Source organism: Bubalus kerabau, chromosome 15, assembly GCF_029407905.1.
Source record: "Bubalus kerabau isolate K-KA32 ecotype Philippines breed swamp buffalo chromosome 15, PCC_UOA_SB_1v2, whole genome shotgun sequence".
NCBI lineage: Eukaryota > Metazoa > Chordata > Mammalia > Artiodactyla > Bovidae > Bubalus > Bubalus kerabau.
Genome location: NC_073638.1, coordinates 78939788 through 78957417, shown reverse-complemented (window position 1 = coordinate 78957417; position 17630 = coordinate 78939788). Strand labels below are relative to the sequence as shown.

At 35.8% G+C, this 17630-nt stretch overlaps 1 protein-coding gene across 1 annotated transcript; it reads right to left on the bottom strand.

Moving 5' to 3' along the window:
* Positions 1–12037: 12037 nt before the first annotated feature.
* Positions 12038–12892, bottom strand: LOC129628422 (olfactory receptor 4A47-like). The gene has a single exon (XM_055547865.1). It carries the CDS (start codon positions 12890–12892, stop codon positions 12038–12040), a length of 855 nt encoding a protein of 284 aa, XP_055403840.1.
* Between the last annotated feature and the right edge of the window lie 4738 nt (positions 12893–17630).

Here is a 17630-nt window from a genome sequence, read left to right as displayed (position 1 = left end):
CTAATCTGGACAGGAGCTGACTTCACATATTAAAGCAGTTTACCTAAGAAAAACAAGGAGGGAAACACTTAAAGGGGGAAAATGCTCAAATGTATAAGAATTTTTATTTATTTATTCATTCATTGGAAGAATGTAAATAGAACATCTATTTGTGTCTAATGTGTCATAGAAATTTTGATTACCAAGTTGAATAAGGCATAGTTGTTTTTTGTTTGTTGTTAACCTCAGTGATATGACACGGAACAACAACAACAAAAAATTCCTGACACGTGTATGAAGTTCCATTAAATTTGCACAGTGCTGAGGAGTCAGAATATAGGAGTACATCAAGTGAGTGTCACAGAAGTCTTTCAAGAGGAAGTAATGCTTCAGCTGAGTGTAAAAAACAATCAAAAGCATAAAGAAATAAAGCCATGAAAAGGTGCAGCATTTATAAAGACACAAAGTATAATACATGAAACACACTCAAGGTAATACACATAATCAGTGTGGGTAGATGAATGTGTGAATAGATGAATTCCTTATCCTAAATTGTCTCTAACCTCACTGACATTTCTTTGGTCTGTGTAGGTGGTTATTTCCCTTTTTTGACCAATAAATTAGACTGCAACAATAACAAGGTTATTTGCAACATCTCTAATTTTGAAATCCAAATCAATAGCAATTTAATATTTATAAAACATATCTTCTAAATTTTCCACAATAAACATGAGCATTTTCTAAATATAAAGAGCATTCCTTATTTATCTCATTAAATACTATAATTTTCATGTTAGTGTTCAGAAACAAAATTTCAGTGCTCTTTACTTAAATTTGTCACTTTCATGAAATTTAAATCGTACTAACTCTACTTTCAGAATATATCACAAAATTGATCATTCCGTACTTTTAATTTTTTCCTGTTCCACGGTAACAGCCTCCTGCTAAGTCTCTCCACATTTATATTGGCCTCAAAAGCTGGTTCTCCTGCTACAGCCCAAAATGTCCTTTTTAACCTTCTTCTGATAACATCACTCTACTTCTCCAAACTCCTACAGTATACTCCAATCACTCACTCATAGTTTAATATAACACATTTAATATTTACACTAGCAAGAACTATAATCTTTATTTCATAAGTGAAGAACCTAAGGTTCAGAATATCTAATTCATTTTCTCAAGTACACTTTTTTAAGTCATATACCTAGAATTGAATTTGTTTGATTGATTTTTTTTATTTTTTATGATTGATTTTAAAGTTATTTATTTTCCTATATAAGAAATAAGGTCTAACAACTGTGAGCTTGGTTCCCACTATTTAATGTTAGTCTTACCTTCTGGAGGCTTGTTCAGAACCTGAAGAATAACTTGAAGCTACTCATAAACACTTGGAATTATTTTTCATCCAGTTTGACAAAGAGGACAAAAAGCCACTTTATTACTTAAGCATATAGTTTATTTGACTGTCCATCCATTTGCTTCATGGAGTCTTCTGATTATTCAGGTCATTTTAAGTGCAGTGTAGATTATTTGAAAGCAATTCCACGGTGCACACACTGAAAAACAAGTTTATTGCTTTAGGAAATATATCAAAATGTCCAGCATATACTACAATACATAGACAAAATCAACTAGTTATTTGGCAGGGAAATTGTTCACAAGTAACTTCTTTCTTCCTAACTTCAAAAATATAAATAACCTTTGACTGTCCACTTCTTTTCACTCTGTCATATTAACATGACCAAACTAGTTGAGATTTTGAAAGACATTCCTGTGATTCTTTTTAAGTCATGCTATAAGTCTAAGAATGGGCCTTCTTAAAATTTTATGGCAGTTACTAAGCGAATAGCATCTTCTTCCTTTCAGGGGTGAAGATCACAGGCTATTTCATCCCTTCCAGCTGCAATTATTACTGGGTCTTGGAATGTGTCCAAGGCTGATTCTTGTGTAATTAATTCACTGGGATTTTCCATAAAGTTTTTAAAGAACATCCATAGGGACTCCATCGAAAAAGCAAGAGAGTTCCAGAGAAATATCTATTTCTGCTTTATTGACTATGCCAAAGCCTTTGACTGTGTGGATAACAATAAACTGGGGATAATTCTGAAAGAGATGGGAATATCAGACCACCTGACTTGCCTCTTGAGAAATATATATGCATGTCAGGAAGCAACAGTTAGAACTGGATATAGAATATAGAACAACAGACTGGTTCCAAACAGGAAAAGGAGAATGTCGAGGCTGTATATTGTCACTCTGCTTATTTAACTTATATGCAGAGTACATCATGAGAAATGCTGGGCTGGAAGAAGCACAAGCTGGAATCAAGATTGTCAAGAGAAATATCTATAACCTCAGATATGCAGATGACAGCACCCTTATGGCAGAAAGTGAAGAAGAACTGAAGAGCCTCTTGATGAAAGTGAAAGAGGAGAGTGAAAAAGTTGGCTTAAAGTTCAACATTCAGAAAACTAAGACCATGGCATCTGGTCCCATCAGTTCATGGCAAATAGATGGGGAAACAGTGGAAACAGTGTCAGACTTTATTTTGGGGGCTCCAAAATTACTGCAGATGATGATTGCAGCCATGAAATTAAAAGACACTTACTCCTTGGAAGAAAAGTTATGACCAACCTAGACAGCATATTAAAAAGCAAAGACATGACTTTGTCAACAGAGGTCCGTCTAGTCAAGGCTATGGTTTTTCCAGTAGTCGTGTACGGATGTGAGAGTTGGACTATAAAGAATGCTGAGCACCGAAGAATTGATGCTTTTGAATTGTGGTGTTGTGGAAGACTCTTGAGAGTCCCTTGGACTGCATGGAGATCCAACCAGTCCATCCTAAAGGAGATCGGTCCTGGGTGTTCCCTGGAAGGACTGATGTTGAAGCTGAAACTCCAGTCCTTTGGCCACCTGATGCGAAGAGCTGACTCATTTGAAAAGACCCTGATGCTGGGAAAGATTGAGAACAGGAGGAGCAGGGGATGACAGAGCATGAGATGGCTGGATGGCATCACCAACTCGACAGACATGGGTTTGGGTGGACTCTGGGAGTTGGTGATGGACAGGGAGGCCTGGCGTGCTGCAGTTCATGGGGTCACCAGGAGTCGGACATGACTGAGTGACTGAATGGAACTGAACTGATAGGGGCTTTCCTGGTGACTCAGTGACGAAGAATTCACTTGCCAATGCATAAGATGCAAGTTTGTCCCCTAGTTTGGTTTATGATATGAACATGAACTATAGCATGATAGCCACCGTGTCTGGCTTTAGATACACCTGGATTTAAGACATAAATATGTCAATCTAATGACAAAACTAAATTAAAATTTCTATTTTTTAATAATTTTATTTTTAATTTATTTATTACTTCAATTGGAGGACGATAGCCTCTGCTGCATACTTGTGTCCCCTCCCTCCTGAACCTCCACCCTCTCGCCTCCCATCCCACCCCTCCAGGTTGGCACAGAACGCTGGCTTGGGTGCCCTGTGTCTTACATCAAACTCCCTCTGGTTGTCTGTTTTATACATGGTAAGGTGTGTGTTTCAATGCTACTCTCTCAAATCATCCCACTCTCTCCTTCTTCCACTGAGTCCAAATATCTGTTCTTTATGCCTGTCTCTTTTGCTGCCCTTCACATAGGATCATCAGTACTATCTTTCTAAATTCCATATATACACTTTAATACACAATATATATTTCTGACTTACTTCACATTTATAATAGGCTCTAGCTTAATCCACCTCATTAGAACTGACTTAAATGCATTCTTTTTTATAACTGAGTAATTATTCCATTGGATATGTATACTACAACGTTCTTATTCATTCATCTGCCAATTAACATCTAGGAATCCAATGACATAATTGCTAAATTAAAATTTCTATTTTTTAATATTCTATATTTATTTTATATTGGATTATAGCTGACTAACATTAGCTTCAGGTGTTCAGCAAAGTGAGTGAGTTGTACATATACACGTACCTAATATTTTTCAAATTCTTTTCCCATTTAGGTTATTATAGGATGTTGAATAGAGTTCCCTGTGCTATATATGGTAGATCCTTGTTGGTTATCAATTTTAAATATACTAGGGTGTATTGTCAATACCCAAGTATTATATAATCAACTCAATCAACATTGAGTATCTACCATAGGCCAGGCTTTGTTCTAAGTACTCAGGATTCATCAATAAACAAAGCAGACCTGAAATAAGTTTGGAGTCTGAAAATCAGATTTTAGGTGCAAGAGAGCAAACATTTTTGAAGTATTTTGTGCTCCTCCAGACTAGCTCAGATTGCCTGGTTATTCAGGGGAGGAGGGCATTTTATAATATGAAACTTCCTCCCTATAAAGCAGTGGGAACATACACCCAGATTACACAGCACAGATTGGACTTTGACTCCACTCTGCAGAGACACCAAAGTGACTGATGAAACACTGAGTGGGGTGGGTTTACCCTCAGAGTGACAGGGACTAAATTATGCTACATGGAAATGTGATGACTTAACTAGAAACTGAAATAGAAACTGCAATGAGTCATAGTAAAATAAACATTTGCATTTCAAAAAATCTTTAGAACTGTACTATAACAAACTTTTTTTCAATATTCCATGCCTACGTTGTTGTCTGTCCATTATTCTGTTTTGTGTGGCTTTTTTATGTGTGTGGCTGTGTGGTGTACCTTGTGGGATTCTAGTTTTTCTACCAGAGGCTGAACATAGGCCCTTGGCAATGAAAATGTGTAGTCCCAACCTCTGGACTGGCAGGGAATTTCCAAATCCTAACTAATTCTGACAGTAAATAAATGTTAACTACCAACTGGGAAATACATAAACCTAAATATATTTTTAAAATGGTAAATCACTCTCTACCTGGAACTTGCCTCTGTGTGGCTATATGTCAAAAACAGCATGCTTTTGTTAAGTAGTGTACAGTTGTCTTCAATCATAAAAGTTTATTTTCTCATATAGAGCAGTGGAATAAAATAGAAAGCCCAGAGATAAATCCACACACCTATGGACACATTATCTTTGACAAAAGAGGCAAGACTATGCGATGGAGAAAAGACAATCACTTTAACAAGTGGTGCTGGGAAAACTGGTCAACCTCTTGTAAAAGAATGAAACTAGAACACTTTCTAACACCATGCAAAAAAATCAACTCAAAATGGATTAAAGATCTAAATGTAAGACCAGAAACTATAAGACTCCTAGACGAAAACATAGGCAAAACACTCTCTGACATAAATCACAGCAGGATCCTCTATGACCCACCTCCCAGAGTAATGGAAATAAAGGCAAAAATTAACAAATGGGACCTAACTAAACTTAAAAGCTTTTGCACAATGAAGGAAACTATAAGCAAGGTAAAAGGACAGCCTTCAGAATGGGAAAAAATTAATAGCAAATGAAGCAACTGACAAACAACTAATCTCAAAAACATACAAGCATTTCATGCAGCTCCATACCAGAAAAATAAATGGCCCTATCAAAAAATGGGCCAAAGAACTAAGCAGACATTTCTCCAAAGAAGACATACAGATGGCTAACAAACACATGAAAAGATGTTCAGCATCACTATTGCCAGAGAAATGCAAATCAAAACCACAATGAGGTACCATTTCACACCAGTCATAATAGCTGCTATCAAAATGTCTACAAACAATAAATGCTGGAGAGGGTGTGGAGAAAAGGGAACCCTCTTACACTGTTGGTGGGAATGCCAACTAGTAGAGCCACTATGGAGAACAGTGTGGAGATTCCTTACAAAACTCGAAATAGAACTGCCATATGACCCAGCAATCCCACAGCCGGGCATACACACCGGGGAAATCAGAATTGAAAGAGACACATATACATCAAGATTCATCACAGCACTGTTTACAATAGCTAGGACATAGAAGCAACCTAGATGTCCATTGGCAGACAAATGGATAAGAAAGCTGTGGTACATATACACAATGGAATATTACTCAGCTATGAAAAAGAATGCATTTGAATCAGTTCTAATGAGGGTGGATGAAACTGGAGGCTAATATACAGAGTGAAGTAAGCCAGAAAGAAAAACACTAATACAAGATATATATATACATATATATATATATATATATATATGAATTTCGAAAGATGGTAACAATGACCCTATATGCAAGACAGCAAAAGAGACACAGATGTAAAGAACAGACTTTTGGACTCTGTGAGACAAGGTGAGGGTGGGATGATTTGAGAGAATTGCATTGAAACATGTACATTACCATATGTGAAATAGATCACCAGTCCAGTGCCGATGCATGAGACAGGGTGCTCAGGGCTAGTGCACTGGGAGAACCCCGAGGGATGGGATGGGAAGGGAGGTGGCAGCAGGGTTCAGGATGGGGAACACATGTACACCCTTGGCTGATTCGTGTCAAGGTATGGCAAAAACCACTACTATATTGTATAGTAATTTACTATATTGTAAAGTAATTAGCTATCAATTAAAATAAATAAATATATTAAAAATAAAATAAAAATTGTATTTTCTCTTTTCCATTTTAAAGACAAACTCACTTTTTATTGTTATGATTATTTCCCAAAGACACTTTATCATCCCAGAACTTCCTCATAGCATTTTCACGTCTAAATTTCTGAGCTTGAAGTCTAAGAAGTTTAACAAAGGCCTTATCATGATATAAAATGTACCCAAGCCTTGGATATAAATGCACAAATAAGCAGGGCAGAAAAACTAAGATGACCACAGTGATGTGAGAGACACAGGTGAAGAGAACTTTGCATCTCCCCTCCAAGCTATGTCTCTAGGGAGGACAAGATGACCACATAGGAGACCAACAAGGGAAAATATTTTAATGGATAAATGAACCAATGATTGGCAGCAACAGAGACCAAGGATGTGAATTCCATGCAGACAAGTTTCAACAAAGGGTTAAGGCACACAAGAATGGTCTTTGACATTGAACCACAGACAGGTAGCCACACTATGAAGATCTGTGTGGTTGCAAGTACAACCCTTCTGTTCCTATTACTTGAAAGAGAAAGCCACATCCCTGTCACTCATGATGGTTTCAGAGTCCAGGGCTTTGCAGATGGCCACATAGTGTTCATTGGCAACCACTATGGGTGGGAAGATCAGAGCAGCAAAAATGCTCAGCAAAGACGTGAGTCCTGGACTTCCTGAAGGAGATGATTGTTTTCTTACAGCAGGTGTCAGTTGGTATTTCAGAGTCATAGATGAAGAACAGCAGATGTCCACAAGGACAGAAACACAAGCAGGAACTGTAATTCCTGCTTTACCCAAATTTACAAAAGGTGACTTTTAACTGAAAACATCTTTTCATACCTGAAAGTGAACTCGCTCAGTCGTGTCCAGCTCTTAGAGACCCCATGGACTGCAGCCCACCAGGCTCCTCCATCCATGGGATTTTCCAAGCAAGAGTACTGGAGTGGGTTGCCATAGCCTTCTCCGTACCTTCTTCATAACTGAGTCAAGTTTAAAACTCTAAAGACATCAACTCCTCTAAAATGACTGTTCTTAAAATGAATCTTATTGAAAATAATAACTGAATATTATTTTGTGACTAAACTATTTTAAATTTATTTTAACTTCATTTTAAACTTGGAGGAGGCAATGGCAACCCACTCCAGTACTCTTGCCTGGAAAAATCCCATGGACCAGGAACCTGGTAGGCTGCAGTCCATGGAGTCGCTAGGAGTCAGACACGACTAAGCGACTTCACTTTCACGTCTCACTTTCATGCATTGAAGAAGGGAATGACAACCCACTCCAGTGTTCTTGCCTGGAGAATCCCAGAGAAGGGGAAGCCTGGTGGGCTGCCGTCTAGGGGGTGGCACAGAGTCGGACACGACCGAAGCAACTTAGTAGCAGCAGCATTTTAAACTATATTATTTATTTTATTTATATTCAATTTATTATTTTATTTGCAATGATTTGGAACAGAGATATACAAGCCTAGGCATACCTCTGAGAAAGTATAGTAACAAGGGACTGCTAGTCTCTTTACTTATCAAAATCTGTAATATATGATAGCAATTATATTATGTGCCAATCTGCACATGAATAAAGAGATCAATGAAAAAGAACAGAGTCTTGAATTAGATCCAAATACATTGGACTTCAGGACACAATAGTCAGGATTTTAAGTCAATGGCAGTTCTATTTCCAGTTTTTTAAGGAATCTCCACACTGTTCTCCATAGTGGCTGTACTAGTTTGCATTCCCACCAACAGTGTAAGAGGGTTCCCTTTTCTCCACACCCTCTCCAGCATTTATTGCTTGTAGACTTTTGGAATGCAGCCATTTTGACTGGCGTGAAATGTACCTCATTGTGGTTTTGATTTGCATTTCTCTGATAATGAGTGATGTTGAGCATCTTTTCATGTGTTTGTTAGCCATCTGTATGTCTTCTTTGGAGAAATGTCTATTTAGTTCTTTGGCCCATTTTTTGATTGGGTCTTTTATTTTTCTGGAATTGAGCTGTAGGAGTTGCTTGTATATTTTTGAGATTAGTTGTTTGTCAGTTGCTTCATTTGCTATTATTTTTTCCTATTCTGAAGGCTGCCTTTTCACCTTGCTTATAGTTTCCTTTGATGTGCAGAAGCTTTTAAGTTTAATTAGGTCCCATTTGTTTATTTTTGCTTTTATTTCCAATATTCTGGGAGGTGGGTCATAGAGGATCCTGCTGTGATTTATGTCAGAGGGTGTTTTGCCTATGTTCTCCTCTAAGAGTTTTATAGTTTCTGGTCTTATGTTTAGATCTTTAATCCATTTTGAGTTTATTTTGGTATATGGTGTTAGAAAGTGTTCTAGTTTCATTCTTTTACAAGTGGTTGACCAGTTTTCCCAGCACCACTTGTTAAAGAGGTTGTCTTTTCTTTTACAATCCATAAAGATTGTCTTTTCTTATACAATCTATAAAGATTGTATATTCTTGCCTCCTTTGTCAAAGATAAGGTGTCCATAAATGCGTGGATTTTATCTCTGGGCTTTCTATTTTGTTCCATTGATCTATATTTCTGTCTCTGTGCCAGTACCATATTGTCTTGATGACTGTGGCTTTGTAATAGAGACTGAAGTCAGGCAGGTTGATTCCTCCAGTTCCATTCTTCTTTCTCAAGATTGCTTTGGCTATTCAAGGTTTTTGTATTTCCATACAAATTGTGAAATTATTTGTTCTAGCTCTGTGAAAAATACCGTTGGTAGCTTGATAGGGATTACATTGAATCTACAGATTGCTTTGGGTAGTATACTCATTTTCACTATATTGAAATTCATTTCCAATCCATGAACATGGTATATTACTCCATCTATTAGTGTCCTCTTTGTTTTCTTTCACCAGTGTTTTATAGTTTTCTATATAGAGCTCTTTAGTTTCTTTAGGTAGATATATTCCTAAGTAGTTTATCCTTTTCATTGCAATGGTGAATGGAATTGTTTCCTTAATTTCTCTTTCTATTTTCTCATTATTAGTGTATAGGAATGCAAGGGATTTCTGTGTGTTGATTTTATATCCTGCAACTTTACTATATTCATTGATTAGCTCTAGTGATTTTCTGGTGGAGTCTTTAGGGTTTTCTATGTAGAGGATCATGTCATCTGCAAACAGTGAGAGTTTTACTTCTTCTTTTCCAATCTGGATTCCTTTTATTTCTTTTTCTGTTCCTGCCTTATGACCCAGCAATCCCACTGCTGGGCATACACACCAAGGAAACCAGAACTGAAAGAGACACGTGTACCCCAATGTTCATCGCAGCACTGTTTATAATAGCCAGGACATGGAAGCAACCTAGATGTCCATCAGCAGATGAATGGATAAGAAAGCTGTGGTACATATACACAATGGAGTATTACTCAGCCATTAAAAAGAATACATTTAAATCAGTTCTAATGAGGTGGATGAAACTGGAGCTGATTATACAGAGTGAAGTAAGCCAGAAAGAAAAACACCAATACAGTATACTAACGTATATATATGGAATTTAGAAAGATGGTAATGATAACCCTGTATACGAGACAGCAAAAAAGACACAGATGTATAGAACAGTCTTTTGGACTCTGTGGGAGAGGGAGAGGGTGGGATGATTTGGGAGAATGGCATTGAAACATATAATACCATATAAGAAACGAATCACCAGTCCAGGTTCGATGCAGGATACAGGATGCTTGGGGCTGGTGCACTGGGATGACCCAGAGGGATGGTGCAGGGAGGGAGGTGGGAGAGGGGTTCAGGATGGGAAGCATGTGTACACCTGTGGAGGATTCATGTTGATGTATGGCAAAACCAATATAATATTGTAAAGTAATTAACCTCCAATTAAAAAAATAAATTTAAATTTTAAAAATAATTTTTAAAAATCAATGGCAAAAAGATCTTTGCATGACCATTTGAAAGAAACCTAAAATTTAGAGAAACAACTAAAAATTCAATCCATATTTATCTCCTATAGAAAAATTAATCAAGACAAATCAAAAGTTTCCATATGATATCAAAAATGTTTTAAAAATTAAATACTAAAAAAGAATTGAAAAATTGTCACAAGTGAAATGAAAAAATTCTTCATAAGCAATATACAAAAAACCTGAATATAAAGTATAAAAATATTACATGCAAAAAGCACTCCACATTGGATAAAAATTTAAGAACATATAACCAAAAAATATTAATTATATATACAATGTAAAAGAGATCATTTCTTTAATATATAATCTCATAAAAATCAAAAATTGAATGCAATAAAGAAATACATATAAAATATCCACCAAAAAATAAATACAACACAAGTTAAATGTATTGAATGATGCCCAGCTAAATTATATCAAAGGGGTAGCAAAGTATAAAAATAACTTTAATCAGTTGTTATAAATATTTATTAGGTACTGGTCTTGAATATATGGACAAATGAATTCTCACTGACAGTGGACAAGACTGTAGTTGTTACACAACCTCCAGAAAAATAGTTTGTCAATAACTATCAATATCAACATTTTAAATGCATATGTTACCTGATCATTGATTCAAATATCAAATCAACAATTTTATGCCTAGGAAATCATATTTGCACATAGTCAAAAACATATACTTATTTGAAAACTGTCATAAAAAAGTTTAAAAGCACATGAAAAGAAATGGGCATATGAATTTTAATATAAATTTATAAGAAGTATTGTGAAACATGAGAAAAGTTAAGGGATATGTTTGAGCTGGCATTGAAATAGCTTTAAGATGTGGCATAGTAAAAGCAAGTGTGATATATATAGAAAAAGCAAATATATATAGGGCAAATACACTGGCATTTGCAAAGATTTTTACTAGATGAAAATTAAGAAAAAAAATTAGATTCTACCTCTTAGCATGAAGATTGGAAAATATTGAGAGAAAAGGGAGAAATTTGTTTGACACTTCACCCCATATTATTTAGTTTTATTTGTGTTGTTTATTATTATCTATTTTGCTTCAATTTTCTTGTGAACACTAACAGTATTAAAGTAAAAATTTTGTGAATAATGCAACTGAAATATACTAACAAAGGGACTTATATAGAATTGAATATTTTACATTGTAAAAATTAAAAAGTTTACTTAAATTACAAGAAACTAAATAAAAATTACTGTCTCTGAAAAAGAGTAAAAAAGCTAAATGCATAAACTGAATAAAAATCAGTGTTACTATATAATAGTTTTCCCACTTAATCATTATTTATTATTAACTCCTTACCATACAGGCATTATACATTTCTAGGTACAGTGATAAAGAAGTAATTATGGACCTTACATCCTAGTATGGATGAAAGTGTTATTAATAGCACAGGTGTATAATTGTAATCTTTAATCACAATTATCTTAATATCTTTGAAGACAGAGAAATTTTCTTTTTAAAGAAAAATTTTTTAATCAGAATCAAATTTTAAAATGATTTCTGCAATGGAACCTGCTGTCAAATGGCTCCCTTCATGGTAGATGATGCACTTATTTATTATGAGATATGATGTTTCTTCTCCAGAGCTTCTTCATAGCATTAGTCAACTCAGAATTTCTTAGACTCTAGATAAATGGGTTCAGCATGGGGCTTATGACTGTACAAAACACACTCACAGATTTGTCTATGGGGAATGTTTTAGCAGGTCTTGCATACATGAAAATACAGGGAACAAAGAAGCAGACAACCACAGTGATGTGGGAACCACAGGTCTGGAGGGCTTTCCGCCTCCCTTCCTGACTCAGGTTCTTCAGAAAGTGCAGGATGACTCCATAGGAGACGAGCAAGAGCAGAAACACTATAGTGCAGATCAGTCCTCCATTGGCCAGCACTAAGATGCCAGTGACATAGGTGTCAGTGCAGACGAGTTCCAATAAGGGGTAAATGTCACACATATAGTGATCAATGATATTGGGGCCACAGAATGGGAGCCAATAAATAGTGCTAAGTTGAATAATTGAGTGCAGAAAACCTCCAACCCAGGACAGCACCAGCAACACAACACACACTCTCTGCCTCATGATCACCAAGTAATGCAAGGGCTTACAGATGGCCACAAAGTGGTCATAGGCCATCACCAGCAGAAGGATGACCTCTGAACCACCTAAAAAGTGCTCTGTAAACAGCTGGGTCATGCAAGATTCAAAGGATGTGTTTTTTCCCCCAAATAACAGCTCTGAAATCAATCTGGGGGTGATAGAAGTGGAGTAAGTGACATCCATACAGGATAAGCTAGCAAGAAAAACGTACATCGGTGAATTCAGGGTCTCACTGACAGCTATAGTCACTATAATAAGAAGGTCGCCCACCAGAGTCAAAAGGTAGATGAACAGGAACAAAAGAGAAAGCACTTTCTGCTCCTTTGGATTCTGTGTGAGGCCCAGAAGGACAAAGTAGGTTACATTATTTCTTGATTCCATCTGATCCAGACAGGAGCTGACTTCACATATTAAAGCAGTTTACCTAAGAAAAACAAGGAGGGGAACACTTAAAGGTAAAAAGGTGCTCAAATGTATAAAAATAACTTTTAATTTATCCATTCATTGGAAGAACATGTATTTGTGTCTAATGTGTCATAGACATTTTGATTACCAAATTGAATAAGGCATAGTTTTTTTGTTTTCTGTTTTTTGTTTGTTTGTTTGTTTTAACCTCAGTGATATCACACAGAATGAAAAAGCAAGCAATTCCAGACACATGTATTAAGTTCCATTAAATTCACACAGTGCTGAAGAGTCATAATATAGGAATATATCAAATGAGTATCACAGAAGACTTTCAAGAGGAAGCAGTACTTGAGCTGAGTGTATAAAATAATTGAAAGTATAAAGAAATAGGAAGAGAAAGCCATGAAAAGGTGCAGCATTTATAGACACAAAGTATAATATATGAGACACACTTAAGGTAATACACGTAATCAATGGGTAGATGAATGTGTGAAAAGAAGATCCTTGTCCTGAATTGTCTCTAACCTCACTGACACGTCTTAGGTCTTTAGGTGCATATTTCCCTTTTCTGACCAATAAGTTAGACTGCAGCAGTCTAATTTTGCATCTCCAACCCCTAAATTTCAAACGTTTATTTGCAAGATCTCTAATTTTGATATCAAATCGAATAGCAATTTACTATTTGTAAAACTAACTTCTGAATTTTCCACAATAAACATGAGCGTTTTCTAAACAAAATTTAAAGAGGCATTCCTTATTTATCTCATTAAATACTATAATTTTCCATGTTATTGTTCAGAGACAAAATTTTAGTGTTCTTTACTCATTTGTTACTCTCATAAAATTTAAATAAATCCTACTAACTCTACTTTCAAAATATATCACAGATTTGATCATTCCCTACTTAATTTCTTCCAGGTCCACCATAATAGCCTCCTACTACGTCTCTTCACATTGATATTGGCCTCAAAAGCTGGTTCTCCTAAAGCAGCCCAAAATGTCCTTTTTAATCTTATTCTGATAGCATCACTCTACTTCTCCAAACTCCTACAGTATATTCCAATAACTCACTCATAGTTTGATGCAACCCACTTAATATTTACAGTAGAAAGAACTGTAATCCTTGTTTCAGAAGTGAAGAAATTAAGGCTCAGAATACCTAATTCATTTTCTCAAGTACACATTTTTAAGTCATATACCTAGAATTGAATCTAAATTTGATTTACACTAAGTAATTTACTCTCTCATATAACAAAGAAAGTCTCACAACTATGAGCCTGGTTCCCAGTACTTAATATCAGTCTTACCTTCTGGACGCTTGTTCAGAACCTGAAGAATAACTTGAAGTTACTTATAAACACTTGGAATTATTTTTCATCCAGTTTGACAAAGAGGGCAAAAGGCCACCTTATGACTTGAGCATATAGTTTATTTGACTGTCTGTCCATTTGCTTCATGGAGTCTTCTGATTATTCAGATTTTTATGTGCAGTGTAGATTATTTGAAAGGAATACCATGGTGCACACACTGAAAAACACGTTTATTGCATTAGGAAATATATTGAAATGCCAAGCAAATCCTACATATACATAGGAGAAATTAACTAGTTATTTGGCAGGGAAATTTTTCACAAGCAACTTCTTTCCTACTAACTGCAAAAAGAAAAATAGCATTTGACTGTTCAGTTCTTTTCACTCTGTCATATTAACATAACTAGACTTGTTGACTGAAATTTTGAAAGACATTCCCATGATACTTTTTAAATCATGCTATAAGTCTAAGAATGGACCTCCTGAAATTGTTATGCCAGGTACTAAGCAAATAGCATGTTCTTTCTATTAGGGGTGAAGATCGTGGGCTATTTCATCCCTTCCAGCTGCAATTATCACTGAATCTTGGAATGTGTCCAAGGCTAATTCTTGTTTAATTAATTCACTGGGATTTTCCACAAAGGTTTTAAGGAACATCTGTAGGGGCTTTCCTGATGGCTCAGTGGTAAAGAATTCACTTGCCAATGCATAAGATGCAGGTTTGAGCCCTGGGTTGGGAAGATCCCTTGGAAAAGGAAATAGCAAACCATTCCAGTATCCTTGCCTGGGAAATCTCATGGACAGAGGAGCCTGGCAAGCTACAGTCCGTGGGGTGGCAAAAGAATTGGACATGACCTAGGAACTAAACAACAATGAAAAATATGTGAAGATATTACTAGGGCAAATCACATAATTAATATTAGAAAGGTATAACATGCAAAAAAAGTAGCTTTAGAATCATTATGAGGCTGCTGCCAATGAGATAAAATATAGATGCACTCATTTTGATATACTGGACTTATTAATATATTCTCCCCTGCCATAAAAAGAATATCTTTCCTGTTATTCAATACTAGATTTAATCACCTTATAATTTGGTTCAGTTCAGTCAGTTCAGTTCAGTCGCTCAGTCGTGTCCAACTCTTTACAACCCCATGAATTGCAGCACGCCAGGCCTCCCTGTCCATCACCAACTCCCAGAGTTCACTCAAACTCACGTCCATCGAGTCGGTGATGCCATCCAGCCATTTCATCCTCTGTCGTTCCCTTTAAATAAATAAAACTATACTAAAAATAAAATTAAATGTTTTATTTTTTTTCAAAATGTTTTGTTTTATTTTATTATTAATATAAATTCATTTATTTTAATTGGAGGCTAATTACTTTACAATATTGTATTGGTTTTGCCATACATCAACATGAATCTGCCACGGGTGTACACGTGTTCCCCATCCTGAACCCCCCTCCCACCTCCCTCCCCATACCATCCCTCTGGGCCATCCCAGTGCACCAGACCCAAGCATCCTGTATCATGCATCGAGCCTGGACTGGCGATTCATTTCATATATGATATTATACATGTTTCAATGCCATTCTCCCAAATCATCCCACCCTCTCCCTCTCCCACAGAGTCCAAAAGACTGTTCTATACATCTGTGTCTCTTTTGCTGTCTCGCATACAGGGTTATCATTACCATCTTTCTAAATTCCATATATATGTGTTAGTATACTGTATTGGTGTTTTTCTTTCTGGCAGTTTTAGATGTAACAACTAATGATTTATCCAATTTTTAGTTGTTTTTAAAAGTTAGGGCATATCTTTTATGCCAGCAACTGTGCTATGAGCTAGGACACAGCACTTAATAAAACCAGAGGGAAAATCACGTAAAAAAAATTTTTTTCCTGCATGGATATTATAATAGGTCAGACAATAAAGAAGGAGACATTTAATAAAGTAGTTATAGTCTTAATCAGGGCTTATAAGGTAAGAAATAGAATAATGAGACAGAAGAGAAGAGGGAGAATTCTACTGTGGATAATATAATCAGAGAAGACCCTTAAAAGGTTATATTTAAGCTGTGATTGAAAGGTATGAAGTGACTGCCATTAGAAGCACTGTTCCAGAAAGTAATACTAAATAAAAATTAATAAAATTATCTCCTGTCATCAGAGATGACAAGACCTGTATCTAGAAAAATATAAACTTTTCAAAGGAATTTTTATAGCAGTGCTGTTATAAAAGGACTTGTTATAAAAGGACTTGTCTTATTCTAGATTTTATTTGGGCAGATTTCAACCTTTCTATGTTGGGGATGATGTTAGCTATAGATCTGTTATATATGGACTTTTTTATGCCAAGGTGCCTTCCTTCTATTTCCAATTGTTGAGAGTTTTTTTATGAAATGATGTTGAATTTCTATGTGTAATTAGCAACTCAAGGAAAAATTAAGACAGTAATTCCATGTACAAAAACATCAAAAAAGAATAAAATATTTAAATAAACTTAACCAAAGAGATAAGTCCTGTAAACTGAAAATTACAAAAGGTTACTGAGAGATATTATGGAACACACACAAATGTGAAAGGACATTTATGATGTGGGACACTTAAAAGTATTAAGTTGTTAATACTACTTCAAGTGATCTACAGATTGAAATAGCAAAACTGATTTTGCAGAAACAGAAAAATTCATGCTAAAATTCATATGAAATCTCAGGGACTCGAAATTGCCAAAACAATCTTGAAAAGAAAGAAAGCTGGGGGTCTCATACTTCTTGACTCTAAAACATATTATACAAAGCGATGGTAATCATAGCACCAGTATTCAAATAAAGATGGATGATGGACTAATGGAATAAAATAGAAAGCCTAGAAATAAACCTTTGTATATGTCTTTAGATAATTTTCAAAAAGGGCATCAAGAGTATTTGGGTAACTCTTGGTACCAAGAGTGGGGAAAATATAACAAGTTATAAAAAGGCAATCACAAAAAAGCAATTATCATATGATTTCACTTACATGAAGCACTTAAAGCAGTCAAATTCATAAACAGAAAGTAGAATGGTGGGTTGCCTGGGGCTCCATGAGCTTATATGGAGAACTTTGTTTAATGACTGAAATTTTAGTTTGGGAAGTTGCAAAAGTTTACAGATGGACAGCAGTAATGTTTGCATAACAAGTAGGTGTCACTTTAAAATGATTAAAATTGTAAATTTTGTTATGTATGTTTTACTAAGCCATGTCCAACTCTTTGCTGACCCCATGGACTGCAGCACACTGGGCTTCCCTGTCCTTTGTTAATCTCCCAGAGTCTGCTCAAAGGCATGCTCACTGAGTTCGTGCTTCTATCTAACTGTCTCATCCTCTGTCGTCCCCTTCTCCTGCCTTCAATCTTTCCCAAA